Source organism: Bubalus bubalis, chromosome 2 (genome assembly GCF_019923935.1).
Source record: "Bubalus bubalis isolate 160015118507 breed Murrah chromosome 2, NDDB_SH_1, whole genome shotgun sequence".
Classification (NCBI taxonomy): Eukaryota; Metazoa; Chordata; class Mammalia; order Artiodactyla; family Bovidae; genus Bubalus; species Bubalus bubalis.
In genome coordinates, this window is record NC_059158.1 from 177,269,083 (window position 1) to 177,296,956 (window position 27,874).

The window sequence follows — 27,874 nt, forward strand, 5'->3', positions numbered from 1 at the left end:
CACAACTACTGAGCCTGTGCTCTAGATCCCACGTGCCACAACTACTGAAGCCCGCACGCGTAGAGTCTGTGCTCCACAGCAAGAGAAGCCACTGCAGTGAGAAACCCACGCACCTCAACTAGAGAGCAGCCCCCGCTTGCCACAACTAGAGAAACACCCGAGCAGCAGTGAAGGCTCGGCACAGTCAACAACAAATAAATAAATAAATAAAATTATTTTAAAAAGGAGCCGTGCAGGACTGAACTAGGGTTTAGGGTATATAGAGTTTAATGTATCTGGACTCTAATTCCTGTTTCATCTACCAGCTATGTTGCTTTGGATAAGTCACATTGTCTTTTTAACCTTATTCATTCGTTCAGTAAACTTAATCAAGGAGCACCTGCCATGTGCCAGGCAGTGTTCCAGGTAATTGGATACAGTACTGTAATCAACAAACAAATCCCTGCTCTCAAGGAACTTACAACCTAGTTGGGGACATAGATAATAAGCAAAGTAAACAAGTGAAATATACGATGTGTTAAATGTGATAAGTGCTGTGGAGAAAAATAAAGCAAGGTAGGAGGGCCTAGGCATGTTAGTGAATGGCTGCAATTTGTTTAAGTAACTGGGGAAGCCTTATTGAGGAGGTGGCAACTGAGTAAAGACCTGAACTCTGGGTGTCTGGGGAGGAGAATTCTAGGCCGAGAGAACAGCTGGTAAAAAAGCTGAGGCAGGCGCATGCCTGGTGTGCTGCTGGAGATCAGCAAAGTGGTCTGACTTGGGGGTGGGGGAGTGAGAAGTTGGAGATGAGTTCAGGTCTTGTATGCCCTTGGGGGCATTTTAAAGGACTTTGGCTTTTAAAAAGATAATTTTATTTATTTATTTTTTGGCTGCACTGGGTCTTTGTTGCTGTGAGTGCGTTCTCTGGTTGCAGCACACAGGCTTCTCACTGAATTCTTTCTCTTGTTAGAGCATGCAGGCCCTAAACACAGGCTCAGTTAGTTTCAGCACACGGACTTAATTGCCCTGAGGCATGTGGGATCTTCCTGGATCAGGGAACAAACCCATGTGCCCTGCGTTGGCAGGTGGATTCTTAACCACTGGACCACCAGGGACATCTAGGACTTCAACTTTTGCTCTAAGTGAGGTGGAAGTCACTGGTGGGTTTTGAGCAGAGGAATGATATGATCTGACTGATGATGACATTTAACAGGCTCAACTGCACTACAGTGTTGAGAACACCCCACTCCAGTACTCTTGCCTGGAAAATCCCATGGACGGAGGAGCCTGGAGGGCTGCAGTTCATGGGGTTGCTGAGGGTCGGACACGACTGAACGACTTCACTTTCACTTTTCACTTTCAAGCACTGGAGAAGGAAATGGCAACCCACTCCAGTGTTCTTGCCTGGAGAATCCCAGGGATGGGGGAGCCTGGTGGGCTGCCGTCTATGGGGTTGCACAGAGTCGGACACGACTGAAGTGCAGAACAAAAGAGGTGTGATGGTGGAAGCAGGGAGAACAGTGAGGGGCCACATCCAGGTGAGACATGATGGTGGCTTGGACCTGAGCCGTGAAAGTGCAGATGGTGAAAGGTGGTCAGATTTTGGACTGATTGATCAATCTAGCAATCAACTATCATCATTTAGAGTTTAAGGTAAATTTATTCATTGAAAATATTTGGTTGATGAAGGAAACTTTAAAATCTCTTATAAACCCAAACATAAGGCCACTCTTCAAATAAGCAATCCCTTATTTTCCTGATGACAAGATTCCCCAAAGATATTTTTTTATTTTTTGGCTTCACGGTTTGTGGGATTTTTAGTTTCCTGACCAGAAACTGAACCCGGGCCAGAGCAGTGAGATGGAGGAGTCCAGAGGGTCCACTGGTCCACAGGGAATTCCCTCAAAAGCTTTTTAAGGCCAGCTTGAATATATAAACTCTTTGGAATGAAGATGACATAAGCCTGAGTTTCTCAACCTCAGCACTGTTAATATGTTGAGCCAAATACACTTTTGTTGCAGGGACTGCTCTGTGCCTTGTAGGTTGGTTGGCAGCCTTGCTGGCTTCTGCCCACTAGATGTGAGCAGCACCCCAGTCCCCCACTTCCTGCCACCTGTGACAACCAAAGATGTGTCCAGACACGGACACATGTCTTTGGAAGGGAAAGTAGCCCCTGGTGAGAATGGCTGCTAGAGTCAAATGCCTATTTACAATATTTAATTATTTTTTATTTTGGCTGCACTGGATCTTTGTTGCAGCTCCTGGGTTTTCTACTGTTGCTGATCTAGAGCTCCATCTCAGTAGTTGGGACATAGGCTTAATTACCCCCAGGCATGTGGGATATTCCCAGATCAGGAATTGAATTTGTGTCTTTTGCTTTGGCAGGTGGATTCTTAACCACTGGACCACCAGGGAAGCCCTAACTTATTCTTTTTAAAAATTATTTAATTTTTTATTGAAGTATAATTGATTTACAATGTTGTGTTAGTTTCAAGGGTACAACAGAGTGATTCAGGTTAATTCATTCTTTTAGTTACTGACATAATCATTCTGGGCAATAATTTACTATTTTATATATAATGCTCTTTTACACGCTCAAATATCATGAAACTAGTTTAGTCACATCTTTTATATACGTTATTGATGTCAGCATCTTTACTGTTATTGTTCTTTTCTTTCATTTAACAGAATATTCCCAGTTACATAATTTTTACCTCAGATATGCAGATGACACCACCCTTATGGCAGAAAGTGAAGGGGAACTAAAAAGCCTCTTGATGAAAGTGAAAGAGAAGAGTGAAAAAGTTGGCTTAAAGCTCAACATTCAGAAAACGAAGATCATAGCATCCGGTCCCATCACTTCCTGGGAAATAGATGGGGAAACAGTGGAAACAGTGTCAGAATTTATTTTTTTGGGCTCCAAAATCACCGCAGATGGTGATTGCAGCCATGAAATTAAAAGGCGCTTACTCCTTGGAAAGAAAGTTATGACCAACCTAGATAGCATATTCAAAAGCAGAGACATTACTTTGCCAGCAAAGGTCCATCTAGTCAAGGCTATGGTTTTTCCAGTGGTCATGTATGGATGTGAGAGTTGGACTGTGAAGAAAGCTGAGCGCCAAAGAATTGATGCTTTTGAACTTCGGTGTTGGAGAAGACACGTGAGAGTCCCATGGACTGCAAGGAGATCCAACCAGTCCATTCTAAAGGAGATCAGTCCTGGGTGTTCTTTGGAAGGACTGATGCTAAAACTGAAACTCCAGTACTTTGGCCACCTCATGTGAAGAGTTGACTCATTGGAAAAGACTCTGATGCTGGGAGGGACTGGGGGCAGGAGGAGAAGGAGACAACAGAGGATGAGATGGCTGGATGGCGTCACCGACTCGGTGGACGTGAATTTGGGTGACCTCCGGGAGTTGGTGATGGACAGGGAGGCCTGGCGTGCTGCGATTCATGGGGTCGAAAAGAGTTGGACACGACTGAGCGACTGAACTGAACTGAACTGACCTTGTATGAGATACAGCACTTAATGTCCTAAGAAGATGCTATCATAGGAAAAGTCCATCCCAAGACACAATTATGTTTTTAATGGCTTCAGGACAGTTCTTTTTTTCACTGTTGTTCTCATCTCTAAAATTCAAACAAATATTGAATTACATTAAAAAAAACAAACAACAAAAAGCCCTTTCTTATAAAACATTAAAAATTCATGCAAAAGTACACCTAAGTTATAATGGATCCCCATATTCTTGACAGGAGAGTCCCATGGATGTAGGAGTCTGGTGGGCTACAGTCCATGGGGTCAAAGAGTTAGACACAACTTAGTGACTGAGCACACTACATTCAAGGTATCAACACACTCTAAGAGTAAGGAATTATCTAAACTTTGATATATGCATTGCTGCTGCTGCTGCTAAGTCACTTCAGTCGTGTCCGACTCTGTGCGACCCCATAGACGGTAGCCCACCAGGCTCCCCCATCCCTGGGATTCTCCAGGCAAGAACACTGGAGTGGGTTGCCATTTCCTTCTCCAATGCATGAAAGTGAGAAGTGAAAGTGAAGTCGCTCAGTCGTGTCCGACTCTAGCGACCCCATGGACTGCAGCCCACCAGGCTCCTCCGTCCATGGGATTTTCCAGGCAAGAATACTGGAGGGGGGTGCCATTGCCTTCTCCGGATATAAGCATTAGCCACTCATTAAATTATCGGCTTACAAAGCCACATCCTCCTTAACAACATAAACTTTAAAAGCAGCACTAAAACAGTGTTTTTTTTAATTGCATGTCATTTTGCTATATGTAGACTCAAGCTTTGGCTCTTTTAAAGTCACATAAGCCTGACTAAGGGAACAGGACCAAACTTTTGAACCATACGTTGAACTAATTTGAGACTATTAGCTTATTAGCAAAATCAGTATGAACTTGGGTGTTATACTTAAAGAAAAAGTAAGTTAGGACATGTGGTCTCTACACTGGGTATCTGGAAACTTCCAGGGTGTCTCAGCATTGTAGCTGTGTATCATTGCTATAAGAGTTGAACAGTGAAGAGTATTTCAGTTCAGTTCAGTTCAGTCACTCCATCGTGTCCCACTCTTCACAACCATGGACTGCAGCAAGCCAGGCCTCCCTGTCCATCACCAACTCCCGGAGTTTACTCAAACTCATGTCTGTTGAGTCAGTGATGTCATCCAACCATCTCATCCTCTGTCGTCCCCTTCTCCTCTTGCCTTCAATCTTTCCCAGTATCAGGGTCTTTTCAAATGAGTCAGCTCGTCGCATCAGGTGGCCAAAGTATTGGAGTTTCAGCTTCAGCATCAGTCCTTCCAATGAATATTCAGGACTGATCTCCTTTAGAATGGACTGGTTGGCTCTCCTTGCAGTCCAAGGGACTCTCAAGAGACTTCTCCAACACCACAGTTCAAAAGTATCAATTCTTCAGCACTCAGCTTTCTTTATAGTCCAACTCTCACATCCATATATGACTACTGGAAAAACCATAACTTTGACTAGATGGATCTTTGTTGGTAAAGTAATGTCTCTGCTGCCTAGCTTGGTCATAACTTTTCTTCCAAGGAGCAAGTGCCTTTTAATTTCATAGCTGCAGTCACCATCTGCAGTGATTTTGGAGCCCCCGAAAATAAACTCTGCCAGTGTTTCCATTGTTTCTCCATCTATTTGCCAGGAAATGATGGGACTGGATGCCATGATCTTCGTTTTCTGAATGTTGAGCTTTAAGCCAACTTTTTCACTCTCCACTTTCACTTTCATCAAGAGGCTTTTTAGTTCTTCTTCACTTTCTGCCATAAGGATGGTGTCATCTGCATATCTGAGGTTATTGATATTTCTCCTGGCAATCTTGATTCCAGCTTATGCTTCATCCAGTCCAGAATTTCTCATGATGTATTCTACATATAAGTTAAATAAGCAGGGTGACAGTATACAGCCTTGATGTACTCCTTTCCCAATTTGGAACCAGTCTGTTGTTCCATGTCCAGTTCTAACTGTTGCTTCCTGACCTGCATACAGGTTTCCCAAGAGGCAGGTCAGGCGGTCTGGTATTCCTATCTCTTTCAGAATTTTCCACAGTTTATTGTGGTCCACACAGTCAAAGGCTTTGGCATAGTCAACAAAGCAGAAGTAGAGGTTTGTTTGGAACTCTCTTGCTTTTTCAATGATCCAGCAGATGTTGGCAATTTGATCTCTGGTTCCTCTGCCTTTTCTAAATCCAGCTTGAATATCTGGAAGTTCATGGTTCACATATTGCTGAAGCCTGGCTTGGAGAATTTTGAGCATTACTTTGCTAGTGTGTGAGATGAGTGCAATTGTGCGGTAGTTTGAGCATTCTTTGGCATTGCCTTTCTTTGGGATTGGAATGAAAACTGACCGTTTCCTGTCCTGGGGCCACTGCTGAGTTTTCCAAATTTGTGGCAAATAGAGTGCAGCACTTTCACAGCATCATCTTCTAGGATTTGAAATAGCTCAACTGGAATTCCATCACCTCCACTAGCTTTGTTCGTAGAAATGCTTCCTAAGGCCCACTTGACTTCGCATTCCAGGATGTCTGGCTCTAGGTGAGTGATCACGCTATCGTCATTATCTGGGTCATGAAGATCTTTTTTGTATAACTGTGTGTATTCTTGCCAGCTCTTAATATCTTCAGCTTCTGTTAGGTCCATACCATTTCTGTCCTTTATTGAGCCCGTCTTTGCATGAAATGTTCCCTTGATATCTCTAATTTTCTTGAAGAGATCTCTAGTCTTTACCATTCGATTGTTTTCCTCTATTTATTAGCACTGATCACTGAGGAAGGCTTTCTTATCTCTCCTTGCTGTTCTTTGAAACTCTGCATTCAGATGGGTATATCTTTCCTTTTCTCCTTTGCCTTTAGCTCCTCTTCTTTTCTCAGCTATTTGTAAGGCCTCATCAGACAACGCTTTTGCCTTTTTGCATTTCTTTTTCTTGGGCATGGTCTTGATCACTGCCTTCTGTACAATGTCATGAACCTCTCTCTGTCCATAGTTTGAAAATGCATTGGCAGGTAGATTCTTTACTGCTGAGCCACCAGGGACCACCAGGGAAGCCCTATATATTTTGTATATGTCTGTAAAAGATAAGAATTCTTTTAACATAATCGTGAAATCGTAGTATGAAAAGTATTTACATATGTAAAAAATGTAAACCTCATCAGGAATATATAATAAACATTCTTGTCATTTAACTCATGGTGGTGATTTAACTTTCTACTCAAAAGTTCTAAGGGCTTCGCTGGTGGCTCAGACAGTAAAGAATTTGCCTGCAATGCAGGAGACGGGTTCAATCCCTGGGTTGGGAAGATCCCCTGGAAAAGGGAATGACAACTCACTCCAGTATGCTGGCCTGGAGAATTCCATGGACAGAGGAGCCTGGCAGGCTACAGTCCATGGGATTGTAAAGAGTAGTCAGACACAACTGAGCGAACTTCACTTCACTTCACTTCAGGTACCATTAACCAACACTAACAATTATTAACCCATTTTTTTTTCAGTTGAAGTATGTCTCATTTTATTCTGAAGCAAACCCCAAATACATAATTTCATCTGTAAATATTTCATGTTGTTGTTATTTAATTGCTAAGTCGTGTTCAATTCTTTGCAATCCTATGGACTGTAGTTTGCCATCCTCCTCTGTCCATGGGATTTCCCAGGCATGAGTACTGGAGTGGGTTGCCATTTCCTTCTCCAGGGGATCTGCCTGACCCAGGGATTGAACCTGCATCTCCTGCATCGGCAGGTGGATTCTGTACTGCTGAGCCGCCAGGGAAGCACTATATATTTCATATGTATCTCTAAAAGATAAGAATTCTTTTAACATAATAGTGAAATCATTAACCTAACAATCCACATTAATTCCTTAATATAGTTGAATATCCAGTGTGTTCAAATTTCTGATTGTTTTGTAATTCCTTTTTCTTTTTTTGCTCCTCTCTCATTTGTTTGAATTGGGATCCAAAAAAGGCTCACACACAGCAATTTGGTTGCTATGTCTCTTAATTCTCATTTAATCTGTAGGTTCCTCCATCATCATTTTCTCCTGTATAAGTTGTTGGAGAAGCCAGATGGTTTGTTCTGTGCATTCACTACAGTCTGAGTTTGCTGTGGATATCCCTATGATCTGTTCCTTTTCTGTATATTCTGTAAACTGGTAATTGAACTTGCTAATTCTGTTTCTATTTCCTTGGCAAGACTGTTGCATAGGTAGTGTGAACTGAGCACGCACAAGCACAACTTTATTAGGAAAGTTTCCAAACACACAAGAAGAGAGGAAAGTGTAATAAATCTCTGTATACCTGGATTAGTTTCACACAGCTGCTGTAACAAATGACCACAAACTTGGTGGGTTAAATAGCACACATTTATTCTCGTACAGTTCTGGAGGCTAGAATTCCAAAATCAGTTTCTTTTCTTCTTTTTTTGGACTGAACGACACAGCACTCCTCAACCAGGGATCGAACCTGGGCCCTGAGCAGTGAAACCTCAGAGTCTTAACCACTCGACAGCCAGGGAATCCCCCTAAAATCAGTTTCAATGGACAAGGAGTCAGCGCTGTGCTCCCTCCAGAGGCTCCAGGGAGGAGTCCCTTCCTTGCCTCTTCCAGTTTCTGGTGGTTGTGGCATTCCTGGGCTGTGGCTGTGTCACTCTGCCTCTATGGCCACATTGCCTTTTCCTCTTCTGTCTGTATCCAATTTTCCTCTCTTACTCAGATATTGGTGACTGCATTAAGGCTCACTTGGATAATCCAGGATAATCTCCCCATCTTAAGCGTATTAATTTAATGATACTTGCAAAATCTTTGTCATGTAAGATCAAATATACAGCTTCCAGGGATTCAGTTCAGTTCAGTTCAGTCACTCAGTCATGTCTGACTCTTTTCGACCCCATGAATCGCAGCACACCAGGCCTCCCTGTCCATCACCAACTCTCGGAGTTCACTCAGACTCACGTCCATTGAGTTGGTGATGCTATCCAGCCATCTCATCCTCTGTCATCCCCTTCTCTTCCTGCCCCCAATCCCTCCCAGCATCAGAGTCTTTTCCAATGAGTCAACTCTTCGCATGAGGTGGCCAAAGTACTGGAGTTTCAGCCTCAGCATCAGTCCTTCCAAAGAACACCCAGGACTGATCTCCTTTAGAATAGACTTGTTGGATCTCTTTGCAGTCCAAGGGACTCTCAAGAGTCTTCTCCAACACCACGGGACCTATTTTTGTGGGCCATTATTCAGCCTACACAATCCCCATCCCCTAGATTCAATATTCTGCCTCTCTCTCTTTTTATTTTCTTTGTTCCTTTCATCCTTCTCTTCCCTTCCCTCCTTTCCCCTCCACTCCTTTCTCTCTCTCTCCTTATTTTACTGTAATATTTTAAAGCAATTCCCTGTAATTCCATCCTTAAATATTTCCATATATATGAACATTTTCTCATGTAACCACACCCTCTGCAGTGGAATCACCAAGTCTTAACTACTGACTGCCAGGGAAGTCCCTGAATTTGATTTCTATGTCTCTTAAGTCTCTTTTAACTTAGAGATTCCTGGATTAAAAGTCCTGTCTCCATTCCCCATACCCCGCTCTCTCCGCATGTAGTTGATCTGTTGAAGGAACTGCATCAGTTCTCCTGTAGAATGTCCTGATCCCACATTATGGATTTGACTGATTGCTTTCCTGAAATGCCTATTAATTTGTTCCTTTGTCACCCATATTTCCTACAAATTGAAGGTTGGAGCTAAAGGCTTGATTAGGTTCAGATTTGGAAATATGTTAAAGCAGAACAGACAGAATTGGTAACAGCATAGATGTAGGTGTGAGAGAGAGGAGTCAACCTCGGTTTCCTCATCTGTAAAATGTGGATAATAACCTCTGCCTACCTGCCTTGATTACTGATCATCTCAGAGAGGTGCTGAACTGTGACTGCTCCGTGCACTTACACGAGGGACCTCTGAAAGCCAGGCATGAGCCTGGGGTCGAGCCAGCAGTCCTGTAGTCTGCGGTCAAGGTTGAGCCCAGAGGCCCCTCTGTCCCTCCTGGCATGGCGGCTCCTGGAGTGGTGGCTGGGGGGTGGCTGAGAAGGTGAAGCCAGGCTGGAGGAAGAGGGTCTGAACTGGGGAGCAGAGTTAGGACTCGACTCAGGTAGACAGTTTTCGTGACAGTTAAACGCGATGAGCAGACCACCACGTCCTTTTGTGTCTCAGGCACTCAAGGCTCAAAATGCCTCCAAGGGAGACGAGGAGGGATGACCAAACGGACCTAGTCGAAGCCTGTCCTAGGAAGCCTGGGCTGCATCTTGGGATCTGAGGAGAGTGTGAATGAGCAACCCTGGGCAGGTGTGAGCTAGGGGGTGTGACAGATGCAACACCTGAGTCTGTGAGTGTGTAGGTGAGTGTGTGTGTGTGTGTGGGTGTCTCTGTATGCTGGTTTGTACTGAGTGTGCAAGGATTGTGTGTAGGTGGTTTGAGTGGGTTCGCCTGCATGTGATGGGCTGGAGTTGGGGAAGAGGGACAGATTTTTGGCTCCAGGTCCTCAGGGCTGAGCCACATGTTAGAGGTGTCTTGTCCTCTGAGATCCATTTTTGGCTTAGATAAGGAACAGTGGGGTGGGGGTCCCAGTGAGTGGGAGGGGCCAGTCCAGACCACCATGGTGGAGTTGAGGCTAGACCATGCATGGGGAATCAGGAGCCCGATCTCCTAGCTCTGCTGGGCACCTGCCCGACTGTGGGGCCCTGATCCTGTCTAGGCCTGTTCCACCCCCCTGCCACCTATAAGGAGGCTGTTGGGTTGGCTGTTGACTGAAGGGCTCACTTCCTTAGTGTCCACTGCAGCGCCTGGGGCCTGCAAGCTCAATAAACGGTTATTGGTTGAAAGAAGGAGTGGATAAATGGACTGGAAACTGAGGCAGGGAGCTCGGGCCCATCCCTCACCTCGGTTCACACACAGTCTCTGACATGGGACTCTGACACAAACACACGCTCACTCAGTCTTGCTTGTGTTTACTTCCTCAGTTGCCCACACCTGCTCACCCTCTCCTGTTCCCACTCACTCACTCGCTGCCAGATTCCTGCCTGGGGTCTTATGACCCTTCCTCCTGTGCCAGCCCAGCGCCGCAGGGCTGTGTGCCCATGGGTTGCTTGGTCTTGGCGCTCCTTGGCCACCAGGGGGGCCCAGCCCGGCCATGGCACTGACCACAGCAGTTCTTAGGAGTTCCTCCCTTCTCATCTTCTTTATTTTCCAACTGCCTCTCCTTTTCCTCGTTTGCTCCCTTTCTTTTGTATTGTCTCTCAGGCATACACACACACACACACACACACACACACACGCACACACACACACACGCACATACACACACACGCACACGCACGCACACACACCGGCCCTCTCACTATCTGTATCATCTTTTTCTCTGTCACTCCCTTGGGTTTTGTCCTCGAATCTCCTCATCCCTCTCATCTGTCTCTGTCTGTTTACATTTGCCTGTCTCTCTGTGGGCCTCTCTCTCTCTCCATCTCTTAGCCCCTCTCCCCTGACTCTCACATTCTCCTTTCTCACTCACAGCTCCTCTCGCTCACACTCGTGCTAGGCGGCGTGTCTCTCCCCCACCTTACTCTCTCCCGGTGGCCGCTGTCCACACCCCACCCTGCCCCTCATTCTGCGAAAAACCTCCGAGCGGCACCCAGGGCCTGGGTGACCCAGCTCGAGGTTCTGTAGCATGTCCTTTCCGCTGACGGGCCCTGGGGTCACGGCATTTCCTCCTGGGGGTGACTTGGCAGTGATGTGCGCTATTTCCTTACTTCTGCAATTACAGACAGCACAGAGCCCGCAGCTGCCGGTATGCTCAGACCTTGCAGCGGCAGCCACTGCCCCTGGACAGGTAAGGGGGTCCCAGCCCTGGCCCGGCTGTGGGGAGGTGTGTGACAGCGTCCCCAGGAGATCAAGGTCCTGCCCCTAGACTCCGCCTGAGCAAACGTGTGCTTCTGTTTTTAAGGGACAGTTCTGGCATCTTCCCCAGACCCGAGGCTCTCATTTAGAAGGAATTCCTCGTGACTAGACATTCCCAGGGAATCCGCTACCCCCTCTGGTTCTCTGAGGTCAAGGCAGCTCTGAAGTGACCTCAGAGACCTCCCTGGGAGGTGGTGGTGGTGGTGATGAGACGGGGGCTGCCTAGATCTCGGGGGCCTAGGCGCTGTCTGCTTCAGTGGCTGTGTGGCCTTGGCCATGTCACCGCCCTGCTCCTCCGTTTCCTAGAGTGTCACACGAGGCTAGAGCCGTCTCCCCAGCAGGAAGGTCAGGAGGCAAAGGGTCAGGTACCGGGCTGGGTATCTAGGAATTGACTAGGTGCTGGGTTCTCCTGCGGGGGTGATGAGGAAGATAACACGGTTGCTGATACAAGAGTCCTGGCCCACAACCTGTTCCCGCCATCAGGTCGCAGGTGGTAGGGACGGATCACAGGCTGGGAGCCCCTGTCCTTGCTGGCAGGAAGTCAGATGTGGGCATGGGGAACGGCGGCTGCTGCTCAGACTTTTGCTTACTTGTGAAGAATGAGGGAACCTGCAGAGTTGCTACCCAGAGCATTCAAGCAGCTCTGATTTAACCCTTGACTGAATACACAGCTGTTCCAGGTGCTTGGCATGTGTGTGTGTGTGTGTGTGTGCGCGCGTGCATGTGCGTGCGTGTGTGTGTGTGTAGGCGTTAGGGAAACGAAAGATACGTCCTTGCCTTTAGGTACTGACAACACAGTGAAGGAAGGAAGCCCCGAGAGAGTTGAGACTGAGCCTGAAGTGGGCAATGGGGTTTTGGCATCAGCTCTTGCCTAAGAGCTGGCACCTTGGGCAATTCAGGAGCATCCCTTCCTTCCTTACTGAGGTTTAAGTACTGACCTATGAGTTGGCGGGAGAGGGTGAAGTAAGAGGCTGGTGGGAAAGTGCTTTGTCAATAGTAAGCTGGTGCGCAGACATGAGCCAGTATTACTCCTGGTACCAATACTGTTATTCTTACTGTAAATGCCTCACAGAGGAGGGTTTGTTTGTTCCTCATTTTATCCTTACTATTCACGTGGAGTTTGGCAAGTCATACAGTCTTGGAACATGAACTGAATGGGGAATGAGAAAGTAGTGTGTTGTACTGGAAGAGGATGGACAGTGAGCCTGAGGTCCAGCATCTGGTTCCAGCTTGGCTCCTGATTCTGTGCTCACTTGGGGCAAATCCTTTCTCTTCTCTGGGTCTCAACTTCCCCATCTGTCCAATGAAGGTTTGGGTAAGAAAGCTACAGTCTCTGCTGTGTGTAGGCTAAGTCGCTCAGTCGTGTCCGACTCTTTGCGACCCCATGGACTGTAGCCCATCAGGCTCCTCTGTCCATGGGATTCTCCAGACAAGAATATTGGGATGAGTTGTCACTTCCTTCTTCAGGGGATCTTCCCCTTCAGGGATCTAACCCACGTCTCTTGTGTCTCCTGCACGGGCAGGCGGGTTCTTTATCACTAGCGCCCCCTGGGAAGCCCATAGACTGGTCTACAGTAGTAATGTCGAAATGGGCCTCCAGCAGTGAGTTTCTGCTCTGGATTGATGGGGGGTGGGGCCGGTGTGACGAGAGGCTGGGATTCTTCCTGTCCTTTTATAGAAAGACTTTTACGGAATGCCCTCTTCCTCCCTATCCTAAGCCTGCAAACTCGCCCTTGTTGACAAGAAAGAGCTGCTTATTTTTTCTGGTGAAGTCCCTTCTTTCCCATCCTGGTCTCTGCCTCCCCATGGATATAGGGGGCACCAGCTAAGCTCTGGCCTGGGGACGGGGAGAATGTGTCTGGTTTCAGAGTGGAGCCCGTTCTCAGAAGGGTATCTGCTTGGCCCCCAGTGCAGCCATGTGTCTGATCAGCAGCTCTTGGGTTCCTTGGCAGGTGGAGGGGAGAGAAACCTCTTCTATGTCTTTGTGTGTGCATGTGTGCCTGTGGGGTGGACTGGAGAACTGGCTCTGGGTATATATTTCCATGTGTGCCTGGAGTGTGGCCAACTATGGGTGGGCCTGTGCAGCCCAACAGTTCCCAGAAGCAGGATCATCAACCAAACCAGTTGAGAGGTTGGCACTTCATTCTTCCCTCGTGTCTTCAGCCAAAGAGAATCCAGAGCCAGTGTGTGTGTGTATGTCTGTAAGATGTAGGGGGAGGAGAATTTGTGGGGGGGAAGACTATCATTTAGTAGCCCCTCCCCACCTGTTTATTCCTATAGAAGGGGGAACTTCAGGATCTAGGTTTGGCATTGAGCTCATCTGACTGATGTGAGAAGAGTGTCAAAAATCTGTGCAGCGCCCTTCACAGTTTGTAAAGTCTATTTTGATTTTCTAAGTTCTTGACTGTTTACCAAAGCCTTTGTCACTCCCAACAATCTTCCTTTTCATAGCAGTGTTTCAGCTTGTGGGGGAGGCGCGTGCAGATGAAGATCCCAAGGTTCAAAGCTAGGGAGAGACTCACTCAAGATGGTTAGGGGCTTGGCTGAGGCCAGAGCCCAGGTCCCCTGATCATAATTCCTAATCGTATTCATGTTTCTCTTCAGCCACCCTTGGTTGCTGCTTCTAACGGAAGAGAGCTGGCTGCTTTGGTTCATGGCTGATTTGTTTGCTCATTCATTCATGCAACAAACATTTTCTGAGGGTTGGGGAGGAGCTCCCAATTACTGAGCAATAACCAGGTGTATCAGTTGCTTCATTTTGCACATATAGCTACCCTGAGAGGAAGGTTTTATTGTCACTACTTTTTTGCAAATGAAGGAAGAGAGGCTTTGAGGGTCAAAGATCAGCTGGGAAAGAACAAAGCCAGGTGCAAATCGGGGTCTATGTGACTGCAGGGCCTGCACCCTGTACCCTACATTTTCCCTTGGGCCAGGCCCTGAAGATGTCAGAGTGGTTCCTGGTATAACAGAGGGGTGTGCCCTTGCTGCGAAAGCCCAGAGGAGGAAGCACCTCCCCATCCTCCTTGCCCTGGCTGATTTCCAGGAGGCAAGGAGTGCGGAGGATGACTCACAGACGGATATTATCTGCGTATCTGGAAGCCAGAAGGAGAGACCCAGGCCAGGCTCAGGGTCCCCCAACCCCACGGGGATGTCCTAGGCCAGATGAGTCGAGACAAGCAGAGACTGAGTCTCATCAATGTAATATACGTACCTGGGACCAGCTGGACCCCAAGTGAGAGAGAAAGCTGGGAAACTTTGATACCCAGGCCACCTCCCACCCCCCATCTCTGGGGCCCTAGACCCTGTCCCTACCTCTCCCCAGACAAGGAGCTCCGTTCATTCACCAATGAACGTGCCCAGTGGGGTGCTAGCCTCCTTGAACTGGAAACCAAGGGGAGCCTAGTGCAGAATTCCCCAGAGATCAGGAAACTTGCTCCTTTCCTTTGCCCCTCAACTCCCTCTGCTTCCTGGACAAGTGGTAATGAAACCACTCCATGAGGGGGTAATTTTTGGAGGATATGAGCAGAGGCACAAAGGCATGCGCAGGCCAGGGTACAAGTATCAAGTGTCAGAGGAGGCCAGATTGGGTGGCAATTTATTTCTTGAGGATTTTAGAGGTTCAACTGCCTTCAATCTCAACTGACCTCAACATTGTGAGGTCAATGTTGATATCATTTCCATCTGATAGATGTGAAAACTAAGTACTCACAGAAGGGCAATGATTAAACTATGGTATTTTACTGGTTCCAGGAATCTAAGGGCTAGGAGTGGCTGAGGCTGGTGTGAGAGGGTTTAGAAGTGAGGGATGAGGGACAATGTGACTCTGTGTGTGTGTGTGTGTGTGTGTGTGTGTAATGCCCGAGGCCCTATACCCAGAGAGTTCCCAACCCGGAAGGAAGGTGATATCCACAAGAGATATGGGAACCAGAGGTGGTTCCCATACTCCTTCTGGGGTAGAGAAGTATGACTAATAGCCAACATTCATTGAGCTCTTCTTATGGATCAGGCATTTCCTATTCAATCCTTACAACAACCTTATGTCATAGGGTTAGGGTTATTTTTTTATTTTATTTTTTTTACAGATGAGTAAACGGAGGCTCATGGAGGTAAAATTAATTGTCTTGAACAAGGATTCAGTGCAGTTCAGTTCAGTTCAGTCACTCAGTTGTGTCCATCTCTTTGCGACCCCTTGGACTGCAGCATGCCAAGCCTCCCTGTCCATCACCAACTCCTGGAGTCCACCCAAACCCATGTCCATTGAGTCAGTGATGCCATCCAACCATCTCATCCTCTGTCATCCCCTTCTCCTGCCTTCAATCTTTCTCTGCTTCAGGGTCTTTTCCAATGAGTCAGTTCTTTGCATCAGGTGGCCAAAATATTGAAGTTTCAGCTTCAGCATCAGTTCTTCCAATGAATATTCAAGACTGATTTCCTTTAGGATGGTCTGGTTGGATCTCCTTGCAGTCCAAGGGACTCTCAAGAGTCTTCTCCAACACCACAGTTCAAAAGCATCAAGGGTTGGCTGATAGCATTTTGTCAACTGTCCCCAGTTGCCGTAAAATGATATGACTGGTTCCCAGAAGTTTTCAGGGTTTTATTTTTTTTAATATATTTCTTATTATTTATTTGGCTGCCCCAGGTCTTAGTTGTGGCATGCAAACTCTTGGTTGCCACATGTGGGATCTACTTCCCTGACCAGGGATCAAACCAGTGCCTCCTGCATTGGGAGAGCAGAATCTTAGCCACTGGACCACCAGAGAGGTCTTCAGGGTTAATGATATATCTGGAAGCCTTATCTAAATGGCTTCAAGCTGGGAAGAACTTGGGATGAGCTTGATGTGAGCGGTTGCAACGACAGTGCTGCTATTTTGACATTTGATCTGATCTAATTAGCAGATGGTCTGGACTTCCTGTAAACACAGCTTTTTAGAGCTGTTGGTCACGAGTATCTGAAACTGGGCTACATTATTCACTGAGTCTTTGCATCATGCTGGGAACTATGTGCTTGCAATATTATGAGCTCCATATACAGTGGAAGGACCTGAGGCTCAGAGAGTGATAAGCTTGACTATGGTCGTGACACCAGGACGTGACCAGAGGCAGAGTTTGAATGGAGGTTTGTCTGATGCCAGAGTCTGTGATCTTAACCACTGTCCTTTCGCAAATGCTTTCTATCCTCTGTCTCACTGGATGCTCACGGAAAGCTCTATAGGGTGGATCTGTTATTGTTCCCATTTTATAGATGAAGTCCAGAGAGGTGAAGTAGTTTTTACTAACTGTTGCACAGCTATTAAGTGAAAAAGCTAAGCCATATGATTCCAAGTTAAAAATATACAATGTATTTTCAAATCTGCCATTTATGAGGCCCATTAAAATTCTTTGTGATAAAAATATGTAAGACGGATTTACCCTCTTAACGATTTTTAAGTATTGTTAACTATATACACATGTTGTACCACAGATCAGTAGAACTTTTTTGTCTTGCATGATTGAATCTCTGTGCCCAATGAACATCAACTCCCTGTTTCTCTCTTCCTCCAGCCCCTGGCAACCAATATTCTTTCTGTTTCTATGAGTTTAATTACTTTCAAAACCTTATATAAGTGGAATCATTCAGTCTTTTTTGCGATTGGCTTATTTCACTTATTAATATTCTCAAGTGTCATCCATGTTGTAGCACAGGACAGAATTTCTTTCCTTTTACAGGCTGCATAGTATTCTGTTATAAGTATATTAACATTTTACCAGATTTTGTTTATCCATTTGTCTGTTGATGGACATTTAGGTTGCTCCTGCCTCCTGGCTATTGTAACTAGTGTTTCTGTGAACATGGGTATACAAATATTTCTTCAAGATCTTGTTTACACTTTTTTTTTTTAAAAAGAAATATACCCAGGAATGAGATGTCTGGGTCATACGGTAGTTCTATTTTTAACATTTTGAAGAACCTTCATACTAATTTCCATAGTGACTGCATCATCTTACATTCCCACCAACAGTGAGTACACAAGTGTTCCAATCTCTCCACACCCTCACTAACACTTGTCACTTTCTGTTTTTATGAGCGAGGCCGTCCTAATAGGTGCTACCTCGTTGGAGTTTTGATTTGCATTTCCCTGATGATTAGTGATGTGGAGCATCTTTTCATATGCCTTTTCCCCACCTGCCCCTTGACAATTTTTTAACAAATTTGTTTTATTGAGTTATAGTTGATTTATAATATTGTGTTGGTTGCTGCTCTACCACACAGTGATTCAGTTATACATATATATATATTCTTCTCCATATTATTTTCCATTATAGTTTATCACAGGATATTTTTTTCACTGTCCTCTGTTTCCCTCAGTATATCCCAGGAAAGTGAATATATTTCCCTATGCTATCCAGTTGGAGAAGGCAATGGCACCCCACTCCAGTACTTTTGCCTGGAAAATCCCAGAGACGGAGGAGCCTGGTGGGCTGCCGTCTCTGGGGTCGCACAGAGTCGGACACGACAGAAGCGACTGAGCAGCAGCAGCATGCTATCCAGTAGGACCTTGTTGTTTATCTATTCTCTGTATAATAATTAGCACCCGGTAATCCCAAACTCCCAATCCCTCTCTCCCCATCTTTCCATACGCTTCTTGGCCTTTTATATCTTTGGAGAAATGTTTCTTCAGGTCCCTTGCGCATTTAAAATTTTTGTTGTTGTTGTCATTATTGAGTTGTAAGAATTCTTTATATATTCTGGATATTAACCCCTTATCTGGTATATTATTTGCAAATATTTTCTACAATTCTGTAGGTTGTCTTTTACTCTGTTGATTGTTTCCTTTGGTATACAGAAGTTTTAAAGTTTGATACAGTTCCAAATGTCTCTTTTTGCTTTTCTTGCTTTTGGTATCATACCCAAGTAATCATTGCCCATTCCAATGTCATGAAGCTTTCCCTCTAGAAGTTTGATACTTTCCAGTCTTATGTTTAGGTCTTTAATCCACTTTGAGTTACTTTTGTATGTGATTTAAGATAAGGGTCCATCTTCCTGGTTTTGCATGTGAATATCCTGTTTTCCAAATATCATTTGTTGAGATTATCTTTCCCTTATTGTGTAGTCTTGGCACCCTTGTCAAAGATCATTTGACCATATATGTGAGCATTCATTTCTGGGCTGTCTACTCTGTCCCATTGTTCTGTATGTCTATCTTTGTGCCGATACCACCCTATTTTGATTATTGGACTTTCTAATATGTTTTGAGATCAGGAAGTGTGAGGCCTCCAGCTTTGTTCTTCCTTCTCAAGACTGTTTTGACTGTTGTGGGTACTTTGAGATTTCATATGAATTTTAGGATTTTTTTCTATTTCTACAAAAAAATACCACTGAGATTTTAACAGGGCATTAAATCTGTAGATCGCTTTGGGTAGCATGGACATTTTAACAATATTAAGTCTTCTGATCCGTAAACTTAGTGTGTCTTCCCATTGACTTGAGTCTTCTTTAATTCCTTTCAGTAATGTTTTGTAGTTTTCAGTGTATAAGTCTTTTGCCTCTGTGGTTAAGTTTATTTCTAAGCATTTGATTCTTTCTGATGCCATTGTAAGTGGGATTGTTTTCTTCCTCTTTTCTTTTTTCAATTTTTATTTATTTCTTTACTTATTTATTTTTGGCTGTGCTGGATCTTCGTTGCTTCACGGGCTACTCTTGAGTTGCAGCGTGTGGGTCTCTCATTGCGGTGGCTTCTCTTATTGCGGAGCACAGGCTCTAGGGTGTGTGGGCTTCAGTCGTTGTGGCACGTGGGCTTAGCAGCTGTGGTTCCTGGGCACCACAGCACAGGCTCAATCGTCGTGGCACACAGGCTTAGTTGCTTCGAGGCATGTGGAATCTTCACGGACCAGGGCTGGAAATTTGAGTCCCCTAGATTGGCAAGCAAGTTCTTTACCACTGGAATACAAGGGAAGTCCCCTGGGATTGCTTTCTTAATTTCCTTCTCTCTTAGGCCCATTTTATCTTCTTCTTTTTTTATTAATTATTTTATTGAAGGATAATTGCTTTACACAATTTTGCTGTTTCCTGTCAAATCTTAACATGAATCCACCATAGGTATACATATATCCCCTCCCTTTTGAACCTCCCTCCCATCTCCCTTCCCATCCCACCCCTCTAGACTGATACAGAGTCTCAGGACCCTTTTAAAATCTTCATTCTACCAACAGGGAGACAGAGACCCAGAGTCATGGAGTGAGTTTAGTGTTTGAACCAGAATTTGCTTCCAACTTCACCGCTGCCTGGCAGGAGTGAGATGGATACAGAGTGCACTCTCCTTTCCATGGTCCCATTCAATTCCCCACTTTGGGGAGCAGAGGGAAAAGAAGTGCCCCAGGTCAAAGGCATCTTGCAGCCTCTGAAGCACCTGCTCTCGGGCCATAGGACAGGTCTGTGAGTGGAGGAGTCGGCCACAGAGTGGTTTGCTTCCAGCAGGGGCCACAGCTTGGCCTGGGAGAGACAGGCTGGGCCTTGGAGTTCAAAATCTCATCGGCCATTTCCCAGTTGTGTGACTGTGGACAAGTCTGTTTCATTCTCTGACCTCACTTCGTTCCCTGGAAAAATGGGCATTTTGTAAAACTCACTTTGTGAGGCTGATTTGAGAAGGAAATATGATCATGGGTAAGAGGTGTCTGTTCATTTAATTAGTAAACGGTGCTCAAGGCCCTCAGCTTAGGTGGGTGGCTCCCACCCCACCCCCCAGCCACATCGTCCCCCACAGAGCATGGTGTCCTTGAATCCAGGCAAGAGTGCCTCCTCAGAGCCTGGGTTCCTCCCACACTCCCAGGCTTGCGGGGCGGTGAGGAGTTGCTGAGGCATGGAATGTGGATGAACTTAGATATGACTGATTTTTAGCTTATAAATATTTAGACGCTTGTACTCTGGACCCCAAATGGCCCCACAATATTAGGGGCCAGTCTGACTGGTAAACACAACTCTCCAACCCACAGTCCGCACTGAGGAAGTACCCAGCACACACTTCCTGTTGCCCAGATCTCAGTGGTTCCTCCCCTCTAACAGTCCAGCTGAAGACAGGAGCCTTTTCTCCAGGTCCCCTAGGGGCCAGATTGTTGGCAGACAGATGAGACTGGTACCAGTGGGAGTTGGGACTGAATAGTCTGCAGGGCAGAGGGTGGGAGATACAGATGTTAGAATTCTTCTTGTCTTCACGAATATTTATACCTTCTTGGCCCAGCTTCAGCTAAACGTTGGGCCTGAGCTTGCTGCCTGGACTTGATCATCAGGGTGGCCCTGCCCGCCTGTTAAGTTGAGTGGTTCAGAGTTGCCTCCTTCTCCCTCTAAATGCTCATTCACTTCCTGAGTTGTTGAAAGCTTTGTTGGCATTAGCCCAGTGCTGTGTCTGGAGCTGGCAGGAAAGGCAATATGTTAGAGACTCTGAGGTCACTGGTGATCCATAGTCCCCTCCCCTGTCTTCAAGTGATTGGAGACACTTGAAGTGATTGGAGACACTTGGAGACCAACAGTGAGAGAAAGTCACTTCAAGTGATTGGAGACACTTGGAGACCAACAGTGAGAGAAAGTCCTGACCATTTGTGGCAACTTTGTATGCTTATTTTTGGAACTTTTGTAAGGGTTATAAGATTGTGCAGATGAAGAAATCCAGGCTCAGAGAGGTAAAGTCACTTGCCCAAGGTCACACAGTAAGCAAATGGCAGAGTCAGGTAACAACCCAGGTGTTTCTGACTCTAGAGGCCTTTTCTGCAATCTGCTATATCTCCCCCAGGGAGACTGGACACCTTTTGTTTATGCCAGTTTCCTCTGAATAATCATCAGGGCATGGTCATTCATGCATTCGATCCCCTGTGTCTGACACTGAGAAAAAGGAGATAAAAAAGATCTAGTCTCTAACCTCAAGAAGTTCTCAGCCTGGTGAGGAAACAGCCACAGAAATCAATATTTACAACATGTTATGCCGACAAATGTGCTCAGTACCATGTCAACCCAGGCAAGGCGGCAACTCGTTTTGTCTGGGGCAATCAGAAAAGGCATTCCAAAGGAAGCCGTCTTTAGATTAGGTCTTCAAAGATGAGTAAGATTTTCCTGGGTAAAGCGATAGGCAAAAGGCATTCTCAGGAGGGGCCGTGGCATGTGTGAGGGCACCGAGGTCTAAGGAGAAATCGTTTTTAAAGAAGCAGCAAGAAGTTCAGTGTGGGGACTTCCCTGGTGGCCCAGTGGTTAAGAATCCGCCTTGCAATTCAGGGGACGCCGGTTCGATCCCTGGTCGGGGAACTAAGATCCCACAAGCCATGGAGCAATTAAGCCCTCTCACTGCAACTACTGAGCCTGTGCGATGCAACTAGAGAGTCTGTGCCCCACAGCGGAGGATCCCAAGGGACGCAGTGAAGATCCCACGTGCTGCAACTAAGACCTAATGCGGCCATATTAGGAAAAAAAAAATCAGTGTGATTAGAGTAGAGGGCAAGGGATAGTAGAGGCTGGTGAGAGAGGAGGTGGGAAAGGAGCTCGCCCTTGGTCCTGGGCAGGGCGGAGCCATGGAAGGTGATAGAACAGGCAAATATGTGGCTGGCAGTGTGTTGAGGCATAGTACTGCTCAAAATTCAGTGTGCATATGAATCACTGGGCAATCTTGTTAAAATAGATGCTGTAACAGCAAGTCTGCTGTAGAGTCAGCTTCTGCCTGGCTAACAACGCTCACAGGTGTTGCTAATAGTGCTGGTGCATGGACCACAATTTGCATCGTGAGGTTGTAGAGGGCTCACCCTGCCTTCTCTGGAGGCTGCTCTCAGGGGCCGGCAGCCACTGTGCTGCTTAGTTACTGGAGAGATAGGCCTCCACCATCCTCTTGGGTCAGCCCTCTTTCAGCTCTCATCTCACAAGAGTTGATCTTATTGGTTGCTAGATATTTGCTTACTAGACAGATGTTTATCAGGCTCTTACTCTGGGGACTTCCCTTGGGGTCCAGTGGCTAAGACTGTGAGCTCCCAATGCAGGGGGCCCGAGTTCCATCCCTGGTCAGGGAGCTAGATCCCACATGCCACAACTAAAAAATAAATAAAATAAAAGCCCCCCTCTGGCCAAGTTTGTGTTAGGTGCTGGGATAGAGAGAGGGATTGGAAATGCTACTTTCTGGTCCACGTCACTACTGTCTCTTGCCTCTGAAATAGTCTCTCTGCTTCCACACTTGTTCTTCACCATCTATTCTCTGCCCAGCAGCCAGAGAGAGTTGGATTATGCTGCTTATCTGCTTGACATAGTCCAGCAGTCCTCCAGTGCTTATAGAATAAAATCCAAACTTCTTACTGTGGCATAAGAGAGATCTGGGGTCTGTTGCCTCTGATCTCATGCTTGTTGTTGTTGTTAAGTTGCTAAGTTATGTCTGATAACTTTCTTTGCAACCCCATGGACTGTGGCGTGCCAGGCTTTCGTGTCCTTCACTAATTCCAGGAGTTTGCTCAAACTCATGACCATTGAGTCAGTGGTGCTATCCAACCATTTCATCCTCTGTCATCCCCTTCTCCTCCTGCCTTCAATCTTTTCCAGCATCAGGGTCTTTTCCAATGAGTCGGCTCTTCACATCAGGTGGTCAAAGTATTGGGGCTTCAGCTTCAGCATCAGTCCTTCCAGTGAATATTGATTTCAATCCTAAAGGGTTGATTTCCTTTAGGATTGACTAGTTTGATTTCCTTGAAGTCCAAGGGACTCTCAAGAGTCTTCTCCAGCACCATAATTTGAAAGCATCAATTCTTCAGTGCTCAGCCTTCGTTCGTTATTAGTCCAACTTTCACATCTGTACATGACTACTGGAAAAACTATAGCTTTGACTATATGGACCTTTGTTGGCAAAGTGATGCTTCTGCTTTTTAATATGCTGTCTAGATTTGTTACAGCTTTCCTTCCAGGGAGCAAGCGTCTTTTAATTTCATGGCTGCAGTCACTGTCCACAGTGATTTTGGGGCCCAAGAAAATAAAATCTGTCACTGTTTCCACTTATTTCCCCTTCTATTTGCCATGAAGTGATGGGACTGGAGGCCATGATCTTAGTTTTTTGACTGTTGAGTTTTAAGCCATCTTTTTCACTCTCCTCTTTCACTTTCATCAAGAGGCTCTTTAGTTCCTCTTCGCTTTCTTCCATAAGGGTGGTGTCATCTGCATATCTGAGGTTACTGATAATTCTCCTGGCAACCTTGACTCCAGCTTGCGCTTCATCCAGACTGGCATTTCCCACAATGTACTCTGCATATAAGTTAAATAAGCAAGGGGACAATATTCCACCTTGATGTACTCCTTTCCCAATTTTTAACCAGTCTGTTAGTCCGTGTCTGATTCTGACTGTTGCTTCTTGACTTGAATACAGGTTTTTCAGGAGACAGGTAAGGTGGTCTGGTACTTCTATCTCATGAAGAATTTTCCACAGTTTGTTGTGATCCACACAGTCAAAGGTTTTCACATAGTCAATGAAGCAAAATAGATATTTTTCTGGAATTCCCTTGCTTTCTCTATGATCCAGCAAATGTTGGCAGTTTGATCTCTAGTTCCTTTGCCTTTTCTAAACCCAGTTTGTACATCTGGAAGTTCTTGGTTTATGTACTCTTGAAGCCTAACTTGAAGGATTTTGAACATTACCTTGCTAGCATGTGAAATGAGCACAATTTTAATGGTAGTCTGAACATTGTTTGGCATTGCCCTTCTTTGGGATTGGAATGAACACTGACCTTTTCCAGTCCTGTGGCCACTGCTGAGTTTTCCAAATTTGCTGGCATATTGAATGCAGCACTTTCACAGCATCATCTTTTAGGATTTGAAATAGCTCAACTGGAATTCCATCACCTCCACTAGCTTTGTAGTAATGCTTCCTAAGGCCCACTTGACTTCACACTCCAGAATGTCTGGTTTTAGGTGAGTGACCACACCAACATGGTTATCCAGGTTATTAAGACCTTTTTTGTACAGTTCTTCTGTGTATTCTTGCCACTTCTTCTTAATCTCTACTGCTTCTGTTAGGTCCTTACTGTTTCTGTCCTTTATTGTGCCCATCCTTGCATGAAATGTTCCCTTGATATTTCCAATTGTCTTGAAGAGATTTCTAGTCTTTCCCATTCTATCCTACTATTCTCATTTCTCTGGAGACACTGACCTTTCAGTTCTTTGAAACTGACACCTTTACTTTCGGCTTAGAGTACTATGAATTTATTCCCACTGCAGGCCCTTTGCACATGATACCCTATGCCTGGAATACATTTCTTCATCTACATTTCCTCCTGATTTGTTTCTTGTCACTTTTGAGATTTTAGCCATGAGAAGATACAGGTTTTGTAGGACTCTAAAGTTTATACAATTTGGGGGGCCTTCTTTAAATGAAAGATACGAAATTATAAATATACAATTAAGAGCAAGGCCTTAATATACAATTAAGAACGACCTCAAGGCCTAGGAAGGGATCTTGAAGTTTATCCTTCATTGGCTTCACAGTAGATCTGCATTTGGTTTCATTTATATGTCACCTCCTCTGAGAAGCCTTCCCTGGTTACTCTATTTTAAGTAGCCCCCATCCAATAACCATCACGTCACACTTTTTATTTCTTTTGTTGAATATATCACAAGTTGAAATTACCTTGTTCTTTTATCTCTCTACTTATTTTTGTCTGTTTTCCACATCTATAGTATAGCTCCTCAAGAGCAAGAATCTTGCCTGTTTTATTTCCACAGTGTCCCCAGCACGGTTCTGGGCACCCAGTTGGGTGTCAGGTGAATGAATGGACATGGTCTTGGTCTTCTGGGAGCTATGGCCCAGTGCTGGAAGTACGCACACAGGCAATTTCAGTGAGTTTTGGGAACCCAGGGGATGGGCATTAACCAGGCCTAGGGGGAGAGGAAAGGGTATGAAAGGGTCAGGGAGGTTTAGGAAAAACTCCCTGGAGAAATGGAGGCCTTAAAGGATGACCAGTAGTCAACCAGGCAGAGAGAGGGAGGGAAGCAGGAATGAAGGTGTGGATGGATGAGTCCCAGACCCCAAGGAGACTTGACTGGTTACATTTTGGGTTATTTCAAGGGTTCTGTTGATGCGAAGGGACTTCTGCGCACCATATTCGGGACGAGGGCCAAGGGAGTGGGAGTCATCTGGGGACCTGGAACTAGAAGGAAAGAAGCCGAAGCAGCAAGAGTCTGGGTGGTGGGAACTGGAGGCACCAGGGACGAGGCTCCAAGCAAAGGCAGGGTGTCCGCCTGAGACTTCCACACTGACTCTGGCCCTGTGTCTGGAAGAACGAGGCCTACTTCTGCTTGGCCTCTTGTGGGGCCGTGTGGACTGGGAGGATCTGGGGTTGGACAGACCCAAGTACGCGTTGTCACAGGTTGGGTTCCTGGGAAGATGCTTCTCACATGAGATTAGCCCACAGGTGTGTTTTTCCTGGAATATTTTTAAGCAACACCGAGATATTGTATAATCCTACCTGTAAATTATTTTTGTTGTTCAGTTGCTAAGTTGTGTCAGACTCTTTGTGACCGCATGGACTGCAGCACGCCAGGTTTCCCTGTCCTTCCCTGTCTCCCGGAGTTTGTTCAAACTCACATCCATTGAGTCAGTGATGCCAGCCAACCATCTCATCTTCTGTCACCCCCTACTCCTCCTGTCCTCAATCTTCCCCAGCATCAGTGTCTTTTCCAATGAGTTGGCTCTTTGTATAAATACTTTAGTTTGTGTATATAATAGATGAGGAATTAAAATCTAAAACTAGAGACATCCCTGGTGGCCCAGGAGTTAGGACTATGAACTTCCACTGTAGTGGGTGTGGGTTCAATCCATGGTTGGTGACCTAAGATCCCAAATGCTGGGCAGTGTAGTTAAAAAAAAAAAATCTAAAAATATATAACCAATATATCAAAATTACAACCTCACAAAATTAACATCAATTTCTTTTCTCTTTCTGGCTGTGCTGTGCAGTTTGAGGGAGCTTAGTTCCCTGACCAGTGTGGAATCCTAACCACTGGACTGTTAGGGAATTCCCAGCATCAGTTTCTTAATTCCATCTAATACTTTGTATTGGAGTTCTCCTAGTTGTCTAGCAAATATTTTTTCACAGTTTGTTTACATCAGGATACACACAAGGCCCACACACAGCATTTATTTGCTCAGCTCAGATTCTTGAACGAGAATTTGATGTTCCACTTCCTTGCCTCTCATTCACGCCTCCACTCGTGCTTAGGAAACTGCTCTCCCTCTGATCACGCGGGATAGATGTCCGAGTGGCCTGTGCAATGTTTGCTTTTTTGTCTGCACTGTACTGGGTCTTGCTGTGGCTTTTCACACCATTGGCCACTTTCCAACACTCTTGAAACTGTCTTCGCGTGAGGACTCCAGTGTGGTCCTCCCCTGGTCCTTCTCCTATCTCTTGACCACCCTGTCCCTACCTCCTTCCTAGGTTTTCCCTCCTCCTCTGACTTCTCTTTTGATGTTGGGCTCTTCAGGATCCTCCTGGGTGTTTCTTAGGTACTATACCTGTTACACATCCTGCATGATATTCCTCCACCCCACCCACACACTCTTCCTCTTCAGTGTCATCTCTGTGAAGACAGACTCTACCCAGCTCTAATCATCTGGGTCAGAAACCTGGCCATTCGTGTCTCCTCCCTTTCTCTCAACCACTGTGCCTTGCATCACTAAGTTCTGTCCATTCTACCTCCAAATCATTCTCACAGCCATCCATTTCCCTATGATCTGCCATGGTCCAAGCCTCCTCCAGCTCTCCGGACAATTGCAGTGTCCAGAGATCTTTTTCACCATCTTTTTCACCATCTCTCTGCCTCTGGCCTGAAGCCCCTCCAATTTGTTCTGTACACTATAGTCAAATGGATGTGAGAGTTGGACCATGAAGAATACTGAGCACCGAAGAACTGATGCTTTCAAACTGTGGTGCTGGAGAAGACTCTTGAGAGGCTCTTGGACTGCCAGGAGATCAAATCAGTCAATCCTAAAGGAAATCAAACTCGAATATTCATTAGAAGAACTGATGCTGAAGCTGAAGCTCCAGTACTTTGACCATCTGATTTGAAGAGCTGACTCATTGGAAAATACCCTGATTCTAGGAAAGATTGAGGGCAGGAGGAGAAGGGGGCAACAGAGGATGAGATGGTTAGATAACATCATTGACTCAATGGATGTGAATTTGAGCAAACTGCAGGAGTTAGTGAAGGACAGGGGAGCCTGGTGTGCTGCAGTCCGTGGGGTTGCAAAGAGTCAGACAAGACTTAATGACTGAACAACACAATGCTCAAAGTCATCTTCCATAAACATGAAATAATACATACATCAATGACTCCCCGTTTTTTGTAGAATCAAGTACAAACTTCTTTAGCCTAAAATTCAAGACCCTACTTCAGTAAACTGATGATGCTTACTTTGTAGGTCCTGTCTCTCCTCACCACCACCCCCTCCC

The 27,874-nt window shown here is 45.6% G+C and overlaps 1 protein-coding gene across 5 annotated transcripts in view; it reads left to right on the top strand.

Annotated features, from left to right (window-relative positions):
- The window catches only part of PTAFR (platelet activating factor receptor), a 45,961-nt gene that overhangs the window by 7,574 nt on the left and 10,513 nt on the right, over nucleotides 1–27,874 (top strand). Inside the window, exons 1-2 of one of the 5 annotated variants that reach the window (XM_025278617.3) lie at nucleotides 10,771–11,372; nucleotides 25,149–25,262. The exons of 1 other annotated variant lie outside the window; for it this stretch is intronic. In XM_025278617.3, the coding sequence (XP_025134402.2) occupies nucleotides 25,192–25,262 (71 nt within the window). In that variant the 5' untranslated portion in view covers nucleotides 10,771–11,372; nucleotides 25,149–25,191. Of the gene's footprint in view, nucleotides 1–10,770; nucleotides 11,373–11,400; nucleotides 12,121–12,150; nucleotides 12,756–25,148; nucleotides 25,263–27,874 lie in introns of those variants that run through there. 3 more of the 5 variants (XM_006049656.4, XM_044938067.2, XM_044938066.2) reach the window with 3 other exon arrangements.